The sequence below is a fragment of the Rhagoletis zephyria genome, unplaced genomic scaffold (assembly GCF_001687245.7).
Source record: "Rhagoletis zephyria isolate East Lansing unplaced genomic scaffold, Rhagoletis_zephyria_1.1 Rzeph_scaffold_03142, whole genome shotgun sequence".
In the NCBI taxonomy this organism is placed as follows: Eukaryota; Metazoa; Arthropoda; class Insecta; order Diptera; family Tephritidae; genus Rhagoletis; species Rhagoletis zephyria.
Window position 1 is genome coordinate 52,867 of NW_016160226.1, and position 15,234 is coordinate 68,100.

Sequence of the window (15,234 nt, forward strand, 5' to 3'; positions counted from 1 at the left end):
TTTCAGCAAAAATTCAACGAATCTGTGGAAATGATGGAGCGAATAACCAAAAGATATTTCCATTATGCTGGAGACAGGATCTCAAAACGGAATAAAAGAAATGTTTCACAGTCGTCTGCATAAATACATATACTATCTGTCATACTGATAAATTTTAACAATTTATTTTTTTGTTACTTAATTTTATCTTTATAAAAATTGGGTTTATTTTTTAAAAAGGACCATATAGTTCAAAATTCAAAAATTGCGCAATATACATATGCATGTATGTGCATATAAAAAAAATTAACAAGCTTTTATAAAAATTTTAAGATTTTTATTCTGCATTAAAAAAACACATATGAAGCAGTTTTAAAGTCCATTGAAGTTTGGTATGTTGAAGTGCCTTAATGCATGCATTTTCTGTCATAAAATTCATATGGATGAAAATGCGCAGTACCGCAAAAAAATAACACCAAAAATCAATGTGAGTTTTGTTTTACTTCAAACCTGTGTTCTATTATACCAACATTTTATCGACTATAAAACTGCTTTCTATGTGTTTCTTAAATGCAGATTAAAAAGCTTTAAATTTTAATGAAACCTTGTTGAAATTTTTTTATATATACATATATACATATGTATGTATGTATACTGCACATTGCTTTAATTTTGAACTACATGGTCCTTGTTAAAAAATGAACCCAAATTTAATTAATTTTAAAGATAACTAAAATGAAGAAACAAAAAAATTAATATATTAAAATTTTTGTTTGTATTTTATGACTGAATGTTTACCTTATTTTTCTTTTTTATTAATATTTAAGTATTTATGTATATTTAAAAAAACTATGAAAAAAAATCCAACTAATTAAATTAAACTATTTTAAACTAAAAAAAATGTTTTTAATTTTCTAGCAACTTTGAGCGTCGTTTTGCAGTTCGCTGGTATATCGTTTTTGCGGCCTGCCGGCGAGTCATTTTTGCGACCCGCCGGCGAGTCATTTTTGCGACCCGCCGGCGAGTCGTTTTTGCGACCCGCCGGTAAGTCGTTTTTGCGGCCCGCCGGCGAAGTGTGCTTTTCATCCGACGGCGAGTTCGCCGGCGAGTCGTTTGCGACCGTCGCCCGCGAACAAATTGTTCACCAAAACGAGTCGGAAACGACGCCGGTACGACGTTTAAACACCTTACTTTTATAAGAACAATAGAGCATAAAGATGAAAATAAAGATAAAGGAAAGTAGAACAGCATAAATGTTATTAGAATGAAAAGGGTAGATGTAGGGATCTAGATAGAAAAAAGATAAAATATAACCTTAAGCAAATGTATATGTACATATGTATAAATATTGGTTATGGTTAGTGGGCAGAGAATGAGAACACGCTCAAAAAGCATTACCATCGCGGGTACGTATGCATACAAGCAAGAGCGTAACGACAGCATGCAGAAAATCTGACTAGCTCAGAACCAGCGGAGAACTACATAGAGCTTTTTCCGACAGTACAAGTTCTAGCTCAATACCCAAGCTAAGTTTTCAACTGTCCAGTTTTACACGGCGATGTAATTGGCAGTGGCAAATGCTGCCCAGTGCATTACTTTGCAACTGGTTTTTAACCGGTTCCATTTTTTATAAGAAAACGTTTGTAAGAGTCGATTTTTGGATATTTTTTAGTTTTTTTCTTTTCTTTTACAGATTTCATGTTTTTTACATATTTTACAAAAAAAATTATTTTAAGCGGAACGCAACAATTTAAATTCCAATAAATCCGAAAACTCACAACTACCTCCACCGCGATTTGAACTCGCGACCACGATGCTTGGAGCCGGAGGTATTCTCGCTGAGCTAATTTTATATTTTACGAGAAGGGAGAATTTGTACACTTACACCGCTAGTTTCAACTGTACCGCTCTGCAGCCGTTCTGGACCAGTTTACAGATATGTAGTTCGGAACTAGCTAGCTAGTTGTCTTTAAGAAAGTAGACACTATATTACTTGAAAAATAAATCGCTAACTATATATAAGTACACAGCTATCTGCAAAGTATTTTTTTAAAGGCAATTTTGAAATACATATTATTATTTTTTCGTTGAACTGATGGGTCGCCTTATAACATATTTCGGCGACACCTAAGTTTGGCAATAAATTATCCTTTTTTAAATAGTTCTACATGAATAAAAGATATTCTTGCTTTGGAAAAGTTTTATTTTAGTGAGTTTTACTTTACTGACATTAGGGTGGTACGTTAGAGTGCCAATGGGCCTTATGCACAAAACTGAGCTTAAGCTCAGACTCAATTTTTGTACTGATTTTCACTAAAAATCTAGCTGACTTTTTATGCATCGGGCCTAATACCTGAGGTCTGGTGAGTAAATACTAGAACGAGGTATTTCAGCTCAATGAACTTTGGAACGAAAAAGTTCATTAAGTACTTTAAGATGCGACTGTAAATGCCAAAGATATGACAGGAAATGTTTGGCAAAAAAAAATTAAATCAACAAACTAACCTTGTAAGTTACTGATTTGCTGCTGAACTATACGCAAACTTTTTGCCCCAAAATCTATAAAGAATATATGCCATAGTTTACTTTTAATTTACTGTACACAGAAAAAGTGCAAAAATGCTACTCTTTCTAAAAATATAAAAATTCGTGTATATAAATATTTTAATGACTGCGTAAACGTGCTGAAATATGTAACAATTAGCCTGTGTAATGATGCCAAGAGTAAACTTTAATAAAAATATAAACTTTTGAGAACAAGCAAAAGTGAAAATGAACGACAAAAAAACCTTCAACAAATTGAGAGTACATATGTATATATGCGTTTGTGGCTGTTTTTTGTTGTTGTTGTTGCTGTTGCTGTTGGTGACAAAACAAGTGAAAACAGCAATAAACATGCGTGGCAAAAATAATAGTTGCACTTTACCACACTTGGCACACATGATGACAACAACGTGACGACCACAACGACACAAGTGACAGGCGACAAATGACACTATAACTGCAACAACCACGTACGGGGTTTGCACTTGCATATGTGTGTACATTAGGGTGGCTCAAAAAGTAAAGTCGGAATTTTAATGCTCTCACACACTAAGATTGCTAAAAGCGGTCAAACTTTTCCATTTTAGTATTTTATTTTGGGGGAAAATTTTTTTTTTGATTTCGAAATATATAACAGGGGTATATCCTTCCATATAGAATAACCCTAGGGGTGATAGCAATAAAATTCGGACTTTGCTTTTTTTGAACGTGGATTTTTGGACCACCCTCGTGTGCATTCAACTATATAAAATATTGTATTATTAAGGTTTACTTTAGCTGGACCCATTTGAAAATACCTCGAAAAATCGATTTTTTTTATAAATAAATTTAGTTCTTTAATATAATTAGTCTAAAAAATTTCCATCAGAAATATGAAATTTATTATATCTAAAAACTTCCGCCAATATATTTTGAAAAAAATATTAAGATTTACGTTAGCTAGACCCATTTGAAAATACCTCCAAAAATCGATGTTTGTTTTATAAATAAATTTGGTTTTTTATTATAATTATTCCAAAAAATTACCTCAGCTCATAGTATAGCTTAAGCTTAAAAGGACTGCATACCATTTTTTTTTAATTTCATCAGATTTTCGGAGATATCTCCAAAAGGGTCTAGCTCACGTAAATCGTAATATTTTTCCAAAATATTTTGGCGAAAGTCTTAAAGTTTTATGATTGCGGTGGAAAACCGCTACTTTTTTTGGCGACGCACTCTAATGTACATATGAAAGTATGTACGTATGTAAGTCAATGTATGAGGCGTGTCACTTTGCACTGACGGCAGTGACATAAAATCTGAAGATGTGCTGTGCCGCTACTGCAAAAGATTGCACTTGAATGTTGCAACAAGAGCAATAACAACAACAAACATGTAAGCCAAGTGTGACAGTGGAAAAATTTGAGCGAAAGTAAACGAGCGTCTCAGCGAAAATAACGCCGTAAGCGCATGTAGCGTATGTGTGTGTGTGTGTGTGTGCGGCGTGTGTGTGTGTGTGGCGTGGCAAAAGCCATCAAAACAACAGCGAAAGTTGATGGTNCATAGTATAGCTTAAGCTTAAAAGGACTGCACACAATTTTTTTTTTAATTTCATCAGATTTTCGGAGATATCTCCAAAAGGGTCTAGCTCACGTAAATCGTAATATTTTTCCAAAATATTTTGGCGGAAGTCTTAAAGTTTTATGATTGCGGTGGAAAACCACTAATTTTTTGGTGATGCACTCTAATGTACATATGAGTGTATGTATGTACGTATGTAAGTCAATGTATGAGGCGTGTCACTTTGCACTGACGGCAGTGACATAAAATCTGAAGATGTGCTGTGCCGCTACTGCAAAAGATTGCACTTGAATGTTGCAACAAGAGCAATAACAACAACAAACATGTAAGCCAAGTGTGACAGTGGAAAAATTTGAGCGAAAGTAAACGAGCGTCTCAGCGAAAATAACGCCGTAAGCGCATGTAGCGTATGTGTGTGTGTGTGTGTGTGCGGCGTGTGTGTGTGTGTGGCGTGGCAAAAGCCATCAAAACAACAGCGAAAGTTGATGGTAAGCGCGCGAAATTTATTTTTGTTTGCTGAAGTGATTGAGTCGAAATGTGCTCAAGCACATGGATGGCAGCTTGAAAAAAGCAACGTTGCCGCTGCTGGCATCCTTACCAGCGCCATTTTGATGCAGCAGCAAGCAACACACGCAGTGCGATCTTAAGTGTGGCAGCTATAACGGCTTGATGCGACAATTTCGTTTTCGCTAATGACTTTAACATTAACGAGAAAATTCTTGAGCAAAGCGGCAATGTATAATTTTAGTTTCAGCTCAAGACGTTTTGATGTGCGCGTGAAATTTTGCTTTTTTGTACTTAAAAGGAAACGAACTTACATAAGTGATTTAAGACCTTGAGCGGAAGTGTAATGCTTTCAGCGTACTACTCGTACAAAGTTCTAATGCAGCAATATTTTGTGCACGCAGTTGCATCGCCAAAGAAGAAGAAGAAGAAGAAGTTGCATCGAAAGCTGAATTTAATTGTTTGTGTGCCGTACTTATGCATATTCATTTTAAAAGATTTTTTCTTTTCAGTTTTAAAGGAATTTGCACTTCCACTACAACCATTGAACTATATACAGTGACTCAAACNACTTGAAAAAAGCAACGTTGCCGCTGCTGGCATCCTTACCAGCGCCATTTTGATGCAGCCAGCAACACACGCAGTGCGATCTTAAGTGTGGCAGCTATAACGGCTTGATGCGACAATTTCGTTTTCGCTAATGACTTTAACATTAACGAGAAAATTCTTGAGCAAAGCGGCAATGTATAATTTTAGTTTCAGCTCAAGACGTTTTGATGTGCGCGTGAAATTTTGCTTTTTTGTACTTAAAAGGAAACGAACTTACATAAGTGATTTAAGACCTTGAGCGGAAGTGTAATGCTTTCAGCGTACTACTCGTACAAAGTTCTAATGCAGCAATATTTTGTGCACGCAGTTGCATCGCCAAAGAAGAAGAAGAAGAAGAAGAAGTTGCATCGCAAGCTGAATTTAATTGTTTGTGTGCCGTACTTATGCATATTCATTTTAAAAGATTTTTTCTTTTCAGTTTTAAAGGAATTTGCACTTCCACTACAACCATTGAACTATATACAGTGACTCAAACAAACGACCACGTGTTGATTTTCTTCATATATTCGTAATGTTTTTCGAGCAAATTTTTTTTTGTTAATTTTATATAAAAATATCGTCTAAGCTTTAACCAAAACAAAATTTAGGAAAATTCAACAAATTTTCATCAAAATTTCAACTTTTTATTCCGATATTTTAGAAAATTTTTGGGTATGCAGTTTTATAGCCCACACAATTTTAATCTAATGAGGTGCAAGGTTCGAACGACTAAAAAATCGCGTAAATATTTGAGAATTTTTACTACGGCTTTTTGCACCTTTTTTCATAAAAGTATGATTTTCTCATGGAATGAAAACCGTCAGCAACGAAATTTCAAAATATCAACGCAAGTTTTGGTAAATTGCGCTTGTTATATAAAAAACCCGAAAAAAATCCTCCAAAAAAATTTTCAAAAATCAGCGCGATTTTTTAGCCGTTTCAAACTTTTTCATTTCAACACCTGGGACAGCCGAATCTCCACCGTTACGCTACGATTCTTTTTAATCAATGTACCCCCGCGCACTTTTATGGAATCCATGATTTCCCACGACGATTTGCAAAGGAATTGCTTTTACTCCGTGGAGTGATCGCCCTCTGCGCAAGATCAACCAATCCTGACGCAGCTGTAGTTTTGTAGGTTCGTATGATCGCAACAAAGTCGTCAGGGAGGCGTTTATTCCGAATTTTGAGAAGTGGTCTCATGTTTTACCTACAGATTTTAGGTCAATCAGTCAATCTTTGTTTCTGCTGAAGACGCGAGGAAGATTGATAAGCCTGCTCATAACAAATGGGATTCCTCTATCGTCTATCTAAATCTTAATGTGATTGCAGTAAAGGAATGCCTATGGAGAATACCCTGTATGAAATTGTGGGAATTTATCGACTAAGTAATGGTCTCCGTTCAAAGAACAATCTCCTATTTAAATTGCGAAGTACGCCCTTTTTTTGTTATATCCACCGCAAACCTTACCTAGGTTTTCGCTTCCTATCTCTATCTAAGATCAGTCTCAAGTACTTGACTCTGTCGGAAGGCTGCAGGCGAACACCTCCAAACCGAGGGAGGATTTGTATTTTTAAAGGACGTGCATTTGTGGGAGAAATTTTGGCGCTACTTGCGAAACGAGAGGAAGGGATCTTTGGTCCCACTGTGAAAAACTTTAGCCTCGCTGACGAAACATCCGATAGGTTATAGCTCGTGTTTCTAAGCTCCGATGGAAACATATTCGGCGTATGACTAAGATGAGGCACTAGGGGCAAATTCGCAGCTGACAAACAACAAAGCCGCTGGCGCTGACGGACTGCAAATCGACAGCGAGGAGTTCACAAAAAAAAACTTACCTTACTTAATCTTTACCTTTTTTATATACTTCTGCAATGCAAAGGTAACTAACAACCAAAGAGTTTAAAATTATTAACAGTTCAATGAACGAATGAAAGTAAGCTACTACTTTCAATTGAATAAACGCTAGTAATTTAAAGTACCGTCGACAATTATACAATTTCATTCTTTTTTTCAATTATCTAATAAAACGTTCGTTGTCCACACACTCTCACCCTAAAATTCTACCACCATACTTCATGCATTCTAAAAGAAATTCCACACAAAACAAATTCCATAAATATTTAATTGCAATGAATCATTGCAAAATCACTTAATTGGATTACCTCACGACGCCAAATCAACAAAGCTTACCTGCCATGGGTACCATATCAATTACTGCTTGTCCTCGCGACACAACTTCCCCCTCTGCATGGCGTTGGTTTGCCAGTAAATTGTTTTCTCCATTCACAGCATTAGCTGACTGCTCTGTCAACGGTATGTTTGCTGCGGCTGTGGCTGCGGCTGCTGTGGCGGTGGCGGTGGCGGTAGCTGGCGACATGGTAAGTAAGAGCACAGCGAATGCAAACAAATGCCGCAAGGATAATGGAGACGGATTGGTGGTGGTGGCCTTGATGATGAACATATTTTGGTTGTAGTAAGCTGCAAAAGTTATGTGGAAATTTTTTAAGCTGATCATTTGGAAATAAGCTGATTTGAATGACTAAGCATCTAATATAATACATAGGAGTATAATAAAATTAAAAGCTCATAAGTACATATATATTTTCGGAGGAAGGAAAGGAGCAAATGATTAGAATGTTGTAGTAGCGGTTAGCTTAATAAATTTTTTTAAAGTAGTACTTGCAAGCTATCAGTTGAAAATATCACCGTTCGAGAAAATTAAAGGTTTTTTTTTTAATTTTGAAAAAAATTTTCAGTTTCGGAAATTAGCTGCAAGAAAAGTGCCAAAATGGCGTTTGGGTTAAAAAAAATTAGATTTTTATGAAATTTTACAGCCGAAGGTTCTTTGAGTTTTGTAATCAGTGGCTCAAAAAATCTGCGAATACCAAATTTCATAAAAATCTAAAAAAGTTTGAAAAATCCATCCTTCATATTGGAACGGCCACTTCGAATATTTAAAAACTGATTTTAGTTTTGTAATTAGCGACGCAAAGAAACTTGTTATATTAAATTTCATAAAAATCTGAAAATTAAAAAAAAAATCCATTTGCCCTATTGTTTTGTAATCAGCGACTCAAAGAATTTTTGGCTATCAAATTTCATAAAAATCTGAAAGTTTTTGAAAATCCCATCCGCCATTTTGAATTTTTAAAACTGATTTAACTTTTGTAATCACCACCGCCTCAAAGAATCCTTGGATGCCAAATTTCATAAAAATTTTAAAATGTTTGAAAAATCCATGCGCCATTTTGAATTTTTGAAAACTGATTTAATTTTTTTACTCAGCGACTAACAGAACCTTTGGGTATTAGATTTCATAAAAATCTAAAAAAATTTTTAAAATCCATCTGCCATATTGGATCCGCCATTTTGAATTTTTGAAAACTTATTCCAGTTTTGTACTTAGCGACTCAAAGAAGCTTTGGATATAAAATTTAATAAAAATTTTCGAAAAAACCATTTTTCATATTGGATCTGCCATTTTGAATTTTTGAAAACTGATTTTAGTTTTGTAAACAGCGACTCAGATAACCTCTGGATATCAAATTTCATAAAATTCTGACAATTTTTTTTTTTTTTTGAATCAAACTGGCTGCAAGGCAATCAATGATTTATTGACCGATTTAGCATGGGGGTTTTTAAGAGTTGTTTCTCCCCATAGAAACCGTTAATGACTTGATCGAGAAAAACGACAAAATACGGTCACTAAACTACTCGACAAAGGGTTACTATGATAGGATTTAGGGGTGCTACTCTGGTCGGCTGGTGGAGTCCGCCCTAATTTACCACGGATCCGTCGAAGTCTCCTTGCATAGTAAAGTGGACAATCATGATGTTCAAGTGTCCCACAGGCTTCAGAGGGGAAGTTAACTGCCCTACCATCAATTTGACAACGACGCTCTATTCCGCTCCAGTCATTAGACGGTTACCGGGTCGGTCTCAGTCACCACCAGCCACACTACGCCTAACAACACTACCTCATAGGTCTATGAAGACGATGCAAGCAAACCTGCGGTGGGCACAACAGAGGATAGACTATTCAGCCAACATAGTGGAGAAAATTATCAGCTCGGGTACAGTACCTAATGTAAATTTCGTCGCCTTTCTTTTCATCACTCCTTACCTTAAGCTTAATACTCTGAGATCAATACCATAGAAACTACCATCTTACGATCTACATAAGTATTTGGAAACCACGGGCTTCTGGGGAATAGTCTTGGCTACTGATGGTGATAAATGGCTTAAAAATATTGCCAGGAGGATGGATCCTGAACGTTTGTGCGAATCTACAACTGTATTAAATATGAGTGGATAGTGGCCACCTACGAGAGCATGTCCAAATACATACATGAGATATAGTGATATAGTCAAAGGGTAAAGTAGCTGGATTTCGGGCATGGCGATGGATATGACCTAAGCCAACCCGAGAGCCCGGTACGCCGGGTTTTTTTGTGAGGAAGTCAACAGAGGCCATAGAGCTTTCCTATGCGACGAAGAATTCTACAAAAAATTCCTGCGCAGTTCTATCAGTATCGGCCTAGCTGCTGCAAGATAACTATTTCATTGAATAGCCTGCAAGTAAATCAAAGAAAAAAAATTTGGAGAGAGATATAGCATCGTTTAGTGCCGGCTTAGTACTCTGAAAACTTTCACGCCTAAAGCTCAAAATCCAGAAGCATATAGACTTTTACCAAACTTGGAAAGATGGGATCAATTGAAGAACTGCCCAGCAGGGTGAAAAGAACTTTGGTTGGGTTATAAAAAGTCGGAATATTTAGGCGAGGCAGTCCACGGACGGCCACGGTGGCTGAGTAACTAGAAGGGCGTCCTAACACTCCGCGGACCAGGGTTCAATCAATGAGTGTGAAATATTGACTTTTAGTCAGGTTTTCGAATTAAATACCACTCTGCGGTCTATTTCGTAAATATTTGTTCAAAACCTTTTTGATGGACGGCTTCAAACCCAAAAAAGAAGCTGTCTGTAGAAACCATTACTAAAAATACTTCAAATTTATTCCAAGTTTTGCTCTAAGTGTTGCCCACTTTTATAACCCAAAACACTCAACGACTATAGAGGTATGTACTACATATACAAATTCTTTTAGCAATGAAAAACGCGCCATGCACCAGCACTTTCAGGAGCTGCAAGTAATGCATTATCCTTGGTTCGACGATTCCACATTTCAACTAGCACTTGTGACAGCTATGAAAATAAAGCTAATACAAAAAGGTATTGTTATGCTGTCGACAATCAATAGCTGACAACCAGCTACAACTTTCTTAGCGTAAGTATTGCCAGTAACAACAGAGTAAATGTCGGAAGTTAAACGTAAACTTAGTCAATCTCCTGTATTGAATGTTCGTTCAGCTAAAAGAAAAGCAAACATTTTTCGCTGGGTAACTGTAGCATTGGGATGTCAAGGCGATTGACTTGCACTTATTATGGCAATTTGAAAAGATTGAGCGACAGCTTGTTGCAATTCAGTGTGCTGCTCGCATATTGTGTTTACCTAATGCAACCTTGCTGATAATTTAAGTTATTAGTTAAGGAATATAGCTTTATAATTAACTTTTCACAGGTAGAATAAATCTATTAAGAATTATTGCCGATAAAACGCCGAAATCATTGGTCAAAAAATTTCACACAATAGGAGCAATTTTCAAAAGTTGCGAAAATTATTTTTGCATCAAGCCAATTTCAATTGCATCGTAATTGTTACTAAATAAAGAAGATTTCATAGACTTATCCATCATATATGTAATAAAAATAAATTTTGCTCTTATAATGTGTGGCAACCCCAATAATAATTCGTACTTTTAAACTAAAGCTTCCTTAAAACTCTTTCTTTAGACACAAATACTAATATATTTCACATAATTCGTGTACAATTTATTGAAATTCAACTTTTCAAGTTTGACTTTTCGTACAGGTGGCAACCGTTCTCAAAAGTATTTTAAAATTAAATAATCCAGAACCTTGCCTGACAGCCATACTATGATATGTGTTTCAATTACCGAATTCCCTTTATTCAATTTTATTTTGTTTTTTTTTTAATAGGTGGCAACCCTCCCACATACATTTTGGGAATAAAGCCTTTTCAAACTCATTTCGATTGCTACCCATATTGTGATAATTCATTTAGGTTGTCCAACAATTTCAATTTAGATTTTCAAACGGGTGGCAACCATTTTCAAATTAAAAATATTTTGAATATTTAAACTAAAGATTTTCTACATCGACATTTTAGTATTTCATATAAATGGTGTGCAATTTTATTTAATTGGACTTTTTGAACAGGTGGCAACCCTGTTAAGAACATGTTCAAACTGAAACCATCTAAAACCTCTTTCATCTGGCAACCACATTATGTTACATATTTAATCCACCTAATTGCCTTAGTTTAAGTTGAATTTGACTTTTTAAGCAGGTGGCAACCCTCCTACAACCAGTTACAAAGCCCAGTTCAAATCTATTTCAAATGATACCAATATTGTAATAATCATTTAACTCATTCAATAATTTGAATTAAATTTTTCAATAGGTGGCAACCATTTTCAAAAAAATAAAACTTTATTGCACAATGAGAGAAGGAACAGTGTAGATTTGATGACATTCACAAAAAATGTTTTCGCGTATTGTAAATATATTTATATACCTAGATAAGAGGACACGCAAATCAGTTTTACAAAAGGAAAGTTCTTGAGGTAATTGCATACACTGCATCGGTAATGAATATTTTATTTGTATGAATCCACTCAAATAACTTTAGCTTATTGCTTATATAGGCCTCATCAATCATTGATACTTAAGTCCAAGAAAAGATGCTGCAGCGACTAGCGAGTGTGGCCATCGCAGAGGGGATGCCAACTACGCCTCCCGAACTCCTCTATTCGAAGCGAGTATTTTTTAGGAGAAAACGCGGTAGCTATGAAGTTGATCCTTAAAATTATTATTCGGCGAAAAAGTACCGAAATTACTCATTTTTTATTGTAACACGAAAAACTAAGAATTTCTTCTTTTTTAATAACTTTAGGAAATTTTAAGATAGAATGTTCGTATTAGAGGCAGTGAAAGTTGGCACTAATTACAAAATTTCTGTGAAGTTTCAAAAGTGTGCAGAATATCCGTCGCAGTTTTATTGTAATTTTTGAAATTTACCGACTTTTTTTCATTTTAAAAGTTTAATATATCTCAAAATTTTAACACTAAACGGTAAAAATTTTCTTTTTATCAAAACGAACAAATCTAAAGTAATAAAACAAGTGTGATACCAAACGAAAAAGAATTACATTGATTATAAGATGAGGATAATTTGGGAAACAAAAATTCTGATTTAACAATTTTTATTGGCACACCCGAAATTCATTCGAAAATTGTTATATACATGAAGAAATTAATGTATATTTTCGTGAAGAAAGTTGTAGGAAAATATTCCGCGGCAATATTTAATTACTTTTAAGTAACAAGACTTTTAAGTTAAGGCGTGCGAGTTAACTGTATGGTGCTACAGGGCGTATACGTTACATACGTACATACGCAACTACGGGTATACATATGAGCATGAGTTGATATTTTTATCTTTTCTTAGTATATGTATCTTTTTGTAGATTTTCTCTTATGCGTGTGTATGTCTACTTATATGTGTGTATTTTTTTGTAGAAACAGCGATATGTGCATCTTTATGTGCTCCTTTTGATTTATTATTTTTATACTACCAACTTGTCTCCCAGTTATTTTTAGAAATTCTATAAATGTCTATACAACGGATTTGCTTTGCACCTCGTAATTGAATGAATAAAGAAGCAATTCACATGCATCGCAAAGGAAGTGTCATGAATGTCAAGTTACATTGCACAACACAGTCAAAACATAAGAACGTACATAAATACCTTCATTTATTTATAGAAATACATATGTACGTAAATATTTTAATCCAACCAGCAAATAGAGCAATTGGCGCTGCAGCTGCTGCTGATGACAGCTAACAATAAAAGTTGAAAAGAGCAGCATTCTCAATATATTTGGTTATTGGTTGTACTAAGTGGCAATGTCGTTGTCAACAAAATTTATTTTTAAGTACTGTATTTATTTGCGGTAACAATATGTATTTATTTATTTGTTAAAGACGGAAATTATTCTTTTTCTTATTCAAGTTTTTTCCTAATATTAAATTTAGTTCTTCTGCGTATGAGTAACATTTTCATCTCGTCCGAGTAACGCATACGCCATGTACATAAATACGTACGATTTTTGCTTTTTTTTGAAGTGAAACTTCTTTAGCGGCAGTTGGTTGGTTGGGAATAAATTGCCAAATTCAACGGAAATTGTGCAACGGAAATAGTTGGGACGGAAACAAGTGCTTCTTGAATATATGTTATACATTTAAAAAAACTTGCTAATAAAAGGTTAAATAATAACACTTTTATAAAGACCAATAAACGAATGAGAGGAAAGGTGAGTACGTACATATGTAGATAACGAAAAGGATAACAACAAAGGTAAAAACAAAAATAAAAACAAAGATGCGTAATGATAAAGGCAAAAATGAAGATCAAGGTAAATTTAAACACTTTACTCATATAAGGGCAAAGGTGAATATGTAGATGAAGAAAATGATAAACATAAAAGTAGAAACAAAACTAAATATAAAGAAAAAGATCAGGATGAGAATACCGATAAAAGTAAAGATGAAGATAGAGGAAGAATGATTAAAATAAAGGTAATTATAGAGACAAGGATTTAGATATAGACACATAGACTCACTCTGGGAACTATTCTCGGGATTCTTGGGACATATCGATATAATAATCGATATTTTTTTCGATTTTGTTATCGATATTTTTATCCATTTTGTTATCCCAATTTTAAACGATATTGTTATCAATTTTGCTATCGATATTTTCGTAACTTGTAGACATAATAATCGATATTTTTGTCGATTATATCATCGGTTTTGTAATCAAAATTTTTAGCGATTTTCTTATAAATAATTTTTATCGATATTGTTATTGGTTTTGCTAACGATGTTTTTATCGATTTAGTTATCGATATTTTTATAAATTTGTTATCGATATTTTTATAAATCTATACATTATTATCGAATTTGTTATCGATATTATCGATATTTTTGTCCAATATTTTTACCGATTTGCTATCGAAATTTTTATCGAATTTGTCATCGGTTTTGCTATCGATATTTTATCAATTTTGCTATCGATATTTTATCAATTTTGCTATCGATTATTTATCAATTTTATTATCGATTTTTTAACTGATATTTTAATCGATTTTTTTTTATTAATATTTTATCGACTTTGTTATCGATATCTTTATCGATAATTTTATCGATTTTCTAATAAATGTTTGGTATCGATTTTGTTATCGATTATTTATCGATTTTGCTATTGATATTTTTGTAGATTTTCTAATCGATTTGTCTATCAATATTATTATCGAATTTGCTATCGAAAATTTTATCCAATTTGTCATAGATTTTTTTATCGATATTTTTATCGGTTTTGTTATCGATATTTTTTTGGATGTTACTATCAATTTTGTTATCGATATAGTATAAAGATAAAAGTGAATATAAAGGAAAACAGAATAACATAAATGTAGTTAGAACGAACAGGGGTAGAGAGAGGTAGGGATCTAGATAATAACCTTAACCGATTGTAAAGTTTTAAGAGTCGATCTCAATATTTTGGCCGCCATTTTGAATGACTTCCGACATGACTTCAGATTCGTAATCAGCGACCACAAAAACCGCCGAAGAAAACATTTCAAGCGAGTCGGATCGACTTTAATTTTTTTTGCCATCATATTGGATCCGCCATTTCTAATTTTTAAAATCAGGCCTCTGATTTGTATTCAGAGACCCTAAAAACATAGAAATCCGCTGTTAATTTATCTTTTTTAGTGTTAAGTTCTTCAGAGGCACAAACGTTGAAAATCTGATTTACACTTAGCTTCTACGCTATATTTAAAACGCCATCTTCAATTTAAGAAAACGCCCAACGGCAATTAAAAATGTACGTTTTAAACAAATTTTTCA

General features: G+C 34.2%; 1 protein-coding gene across 1 annotated transcript in view; it reads right to left on the reverse strand.

Moving 5' to 3' along the window:
• LOC108368486 (uncharacterized) overlaps positions 1-7,657 on the reverse strand; it is a gene marked incomplete at its 5' end in the record, with an annotated part of 30,214 nt that extends 22,557 nt beyond the window's left edge. The window contains one exon of the mRNA XM_017623335.1: positions 7,370-7,657. Within this exon, the coding sequence (XP_017478824.1) occupies positions 7,370-7,657 (288 nt within the window). The remainder of the gene's footprint in view (positions 1-7,369) is intronic.
• Between the last annotated feature and the right edge of the window lie 7,577 nt (positions 7,658-15,234).